This window comes from Penicillium diatomitis (genome assembly GCF_028827545.1).
Source record: "Penicillium diatomitis strain IBT 30728 chromosome Unknown utg000014l_segment0_segment0, whole genome shotgun sequence".
NCBI lineage: Eukaryota > Fungi > Ascomycota > Eurotiomycetes > Eurotiales > Aspergillaceae > Penicillium > Penicillium diatomitis.
In genome coordinates this window covers 1-4694 of record NW_026623186.1, presented here as the reverse complement: position 1 = coordinate 4694, position 4694 = coordinate 1, and the positions used below count along the sequence as shown (strand labels likewise).

General features: G+C 47.5%; 1 protein-coding gene across 1 annotated transcript; it reads left to right on the top strand.

Annotated features, from left to right (window-relative positions):
- Positions 1-1874: 1874 nt before the first annotated feature.
- N7539_008733 (arylsulfotransferase family protein) lies at positions 1875-3595 on the top strand (the record flags this gene model as incomplete). Its single annotated transcript, XM_056938328.1, has 2 exons — positions 1875-2837; positions 2894-3595. The coding sequence occupies 2 exons, from the start codon at positions 1875-1877 to the stop codon at positions 3593-3595; spliced, it is 1665 nt and encodes a 554-aa protein (XP_056786336.1).
- Between the last annotated feature and the right edge of the window lie 1099 nt (positions 3596-4694).

The window sequence follows — 4694 nt, the reverse complement described above, 5'->3', positions numbered from 1 at the left end:
ACTAGCTCTCGTACTCCTGCCCTACAGGAAGGACGTACCTATTTTAGCCTGTCAAGATCTCTCGACTTTTATCCTATCCGCAACATTCTAGTATCCTGCTGCCGCTTACTTTTACTACATGTACTGGAGGAATTTTGAATATTTTTTAACCTTATAAACTTAGTACACATACTTTTTGTGGATTCTTTGGTGCGAGCGCATTACACATGATCACATGCCAAAAAGAATAGATTAGAGCCCGTTTAGAACCCAAGGGATGATGTTTGGATTCACGAAAGATAATCTCCCTTCAAGCCGCGTAATCGAGCATCAGCCGCGCCCAGATGTGACAGCACATCAACGAGTTGATCATTGCAAGTGACCTGGCCTTAGCCGAGCATGAGAGACCGCATACTGAGTATGGTACTGTACACTGAGGAACTCTTTGTGGATTCTCTTTGCTAACATTCTGCCTACATTGGAGCATCTGGTAGATGTTCATGTCTCTATTCCGCAAGATGGTGTTGCAAAATCTCCATCCACGGACCATGACCGGGTTTTGATGATTTGGAGAGGGGGGGGGGGGGGGGTGCTAGATAGAGCAGTGAGCAAGGGAGTCACGTGACCCTCGGCGCTTCATTATACTTCTCCAGCCTCCTGGCGGCTATTTAGGGAACGTCGAACCTAGGTAGCTTCCTCACTCCATGGTGATTGATATCTTCAGAGCATTACAATATTGCTTGCATGGTTCAATGTTACCTCTTCGGCAAGTAATCTTGACATCGAAGCGTACTGTGTCACTATTCTCCAGAAAAGTCACTTTGGAAGTTACCGTCCAACTCGGGGCCACCAACTCCTCAACAGGAACTTATTGACGAAGAAGCTGTGTACAAGTCAGCGACGTTCTACCCAGCAAAGCCGGGGGGGACGTAAAGGTGGGTCGAAGTACTAAGATTACGTAGGCCACAGATATGCCTTCAACGCAGGTGGCTAAGCCCCGCAGGTACCAAGCTAAGTAAGTTAGGTGGTAACTTACGGGTGAGCCGTAACATCCTCATGCTTTTTCTGCATTTGATTCCAGTCAAGAGCATGTAGGGGTTCTCACTTTTGCCTGTTCCCCCATCACATCACCCTCTCTTGCCATAATATCTTTTCCCACTTTAGGTATAAGGCATAATACAGGTAAATGTCGGAACGGCCGTGAGACCATCGGCTTCTTGCTGACATTCAGGCGAATTCTTGCTCGAAACACCCTCGTCGAAAAACGGGGTCAGAGATGAGTAGCTCAAATACATGGAGGTAATCTTTCTAAAGAGAAAGTAAGAAATCCCAATGGATGGTGAAGACGAAATAGTCATACCGGAGGTTGCCAGTAGCCTCACGCGTGAAGTCCTCGAGGAGACATCTATGATCCACCCAGGGATCGTAGCTCCGGGGAAAGTCCGGGGAGCAGCTTCCCCCGCATCAAGCGACAGCCGCGTGCGCTCGCATGGCGGGAGTTGCGGAGACTTCCGAGGTTCAAGATCAAATTCGGTACAGATTCCCCACATATTCTAGCCTTATTCTTGGAATTTTGGTGCTTCTAGAGATATTTCTCACTACTTTCGATCCGCTCCAAGGTATTGCGGGATTTCCGCGAGAAAGAATTGACTTCCACTACGCTTTGAATTTGCGGGGAAAGCCGGGAACGGCTTTTGACTTTTGCTCGGCAGTTCTTGACTACCGCTGGAGAAATGGACGCAGGTTTTGAATGCTCGGATTTTCCGAATCCCCAGTATGGGCTGGTATCTCCTTTAAAATCTCTCGTTTATCCCAAATGACCCTGGCTACTCAGAGTCACCATTGTTAATGAAGCTGTGTGGCAGTTTTCAATATTTCGCGCTCCAACCGCCGCTATGAGGATCTATGACCATGTCAAATTCGGATTGATGGCACTCGAATGGCTCTTGAGCATCCCCGGGGGTCATTCAGTGCCATTGACTCCACAACTTCCGACACTTTGTTCTCGAAACTCAGTGACCGTTGCGCAGAACTCGTCCTCTGTCTGGCCGTGGCAGGAATATACATCGTCGAGTGCAAAACCACCATATCTCGAAATCAACGCGACTGGCGAGCAGCTTGCGCCAGGCCTGATCTTTTTTGATCCACAGACGGGCATAAATCCCCGGTCTTACATCCCTGATCAAGCTCCGTTCATCATGACCGACACCGGCGATCTCATTTGGTCGGGGCCCGTCACCCCGGATGCCTCAAATTTCCGCGTGCAGGAACTATACGGGGAACCGGTGATCACCTATTGGGCAGGTAGCGGTGGTGCTTCGAGCTCTGCATCAGCATCCCACGGTTACGGTCACATCGTCATTCAAAACTCATCATATGACCAGATTGCCACCGTTTGTCCAAGTTTCAACTTGACTCTACCACCTGGACAGTCTGCACCTTGTCAGGCGGATGTTCACGAATCCTTTATCACCGAAGACAATACAATTCTCGTCACAGCCTACAACATTACCAGCGCGAACCTGAAAGATCTCGGTGGCCCTGAGGAAGGGTGGGTCCTGGATCCTCTTGTGTTTGAGATTGATCTCACCACTTCGGAAATTCTTTTTTCTTGGAGCCCCCTCGCACACGTGCCAATAACAGACACAAAACTCCCCCTCTTGGGCGCAGGGGAGAATATCAGCAACCCTTTCGACTTTTTTCACACTAACTCTATCCAACTGTTTGAGGGAAATTATCTTGTGAATAGTCGTAACACCTGGACGACGTACCTCGTTGACAGAAAAGGCAACATTCTCTGGCAAATTGATGGCGAGACGGGTGGTGACTTCGGCGGGCTGCCCGAGGGAGGTCGATTTGTAAGTCATCTTCTGTTTCCAGTCATAGACGCGAAACTAACGATCACGGGCCTTAGTCGTGGCAACATTATGCTCGAATCGCACGTCTCTCCCACACCCAACTTCAGCTCAGGTACTTTGCAAATAACAATGGGGATCCGACCACAAGCAACCCGTCAGTCGGCCTCGAATTTTTGTTGACAGTGCCCCCGGCCACCGATCACCCGCCTCAGCTACTGAAGAATCTCTCAGACCCACTGTACCCCGCTGCGTCTTTGGCCATGGGAACGCATGATATCCTGTCAAACGACAACCATTTCCTTGGCTACGGCATCCAACCTGTGATGAAAGAGTTTGGGCCGCAAGATCCCCAAGGCCGTGATGTTCGCTGGTCAGCGCGGTACAACTTCGAGAATGGCGCTGCTAGTTATCGCACCTACAAAACTAACTGGAGAGCCAGCCCCTCAACAAAGCCGTCTCTTCAGATTAAAAAGGTTGGCAGCGGAAGCAACGTTTCTTCAGGGCTAGACGGTATTGAATGTGGCTCATCGGAAATCCGAGGCTACATAAGTTGGAATGGTGCAACCGAAGTAAAGCACTTTGTGGTTTACACGGGCAGTGACGAGAACTCAATGACAGCAGTTGGGATTACTCGAAAACAAGGCTTTGAAACAGAGTTCGCCATTCCTGAGGGGTATGGGCATAAGTTTGTTCAGGTGGGTGCAGTTGAAAATAACCACTCTGGGGTGGTCATGAAATCCGCCATCATGCAAATGTAATGTCACCTTGTCGCGTCTTGACATGATTAAAATTTGTGAACATGATTGGGATTTGTGAACAGACATCCATCCCATTTATGACGTATAGAATGGCTTCGCTCACTGAAACTAATCGCAAAATGCCGCTGTTTCCTCGTGATATACTGCTTTTCTCTCCACTTTTCAATGTTGAATATGGTCATCGAGACCGAGGGCGTTTGTCTCTACGGCCGCACGGCCCAGATATCACCGCAAGGACAGGTGTGATCCGGTGAAGCATGGTTGAAATTGGCTAAATTCGTAAATCAGGAATGAAACAGAAGTTGTCATAGCTTTAAGCTGTAGTGGGCTTATGTTTTAATCAATTTGGTAAGATAATTACTGGGTATTGGTATACCTTATCTGACCAATCGACACGTGTCGAACTCCGAGGGCAAGTTGTTTGAAAATAGCGGATTAATATAAGCTCTGCAGTGTGGGTATCTAGGTAACGTATTAATCGAGTGGGCGATACATCCAAGCGGGCGATACAGCTACATCAACGCGTCAACTTTTAAGTCAATTTTTACAACCATAATTCCCAATTATTTATATTTAACGATTAGGAAATCGATAAGCCTTATAGCTAACCTCTGTACAGCCACTATATCCCTCTGAACTCCTTAGCACGCGCGTGGTAGGTGATCCTATCTACTAATCATACAGCTAGATCTCTATACCTTCTTCAACCATCTCTAGCTATTTTTTTACGCCCGAGAGGCCCGAGTCCCGATAGATGATCAAATTAAGAGCTTCCTAAGTTAATAGTCCTCCTTCGTAGAGGAATTAGCGCCTCGATCTTGATACTATTTATATAAGCCATCTTAGTGTTTAGATAATTCTACCTCACCTTACAGGCTTACCCTCGAGGAATCTACTATCGAGGGATCTTCCGAGGGATCTACCGACTCACCATAGAGGGACCTACTATTTGTATAGTATATAATTCTGCCACTCACTATAGTCTATAGCTTAGGTAGAATCTTTAGGGGTTTAGGGGTTTAGGGGTTTAGGGTTTAGGGTTTTTAGGGTTTAGGGTTTTTAGGGTTTTTAGGGTTTAGGGTTTAGGGTTTTTAGGGTT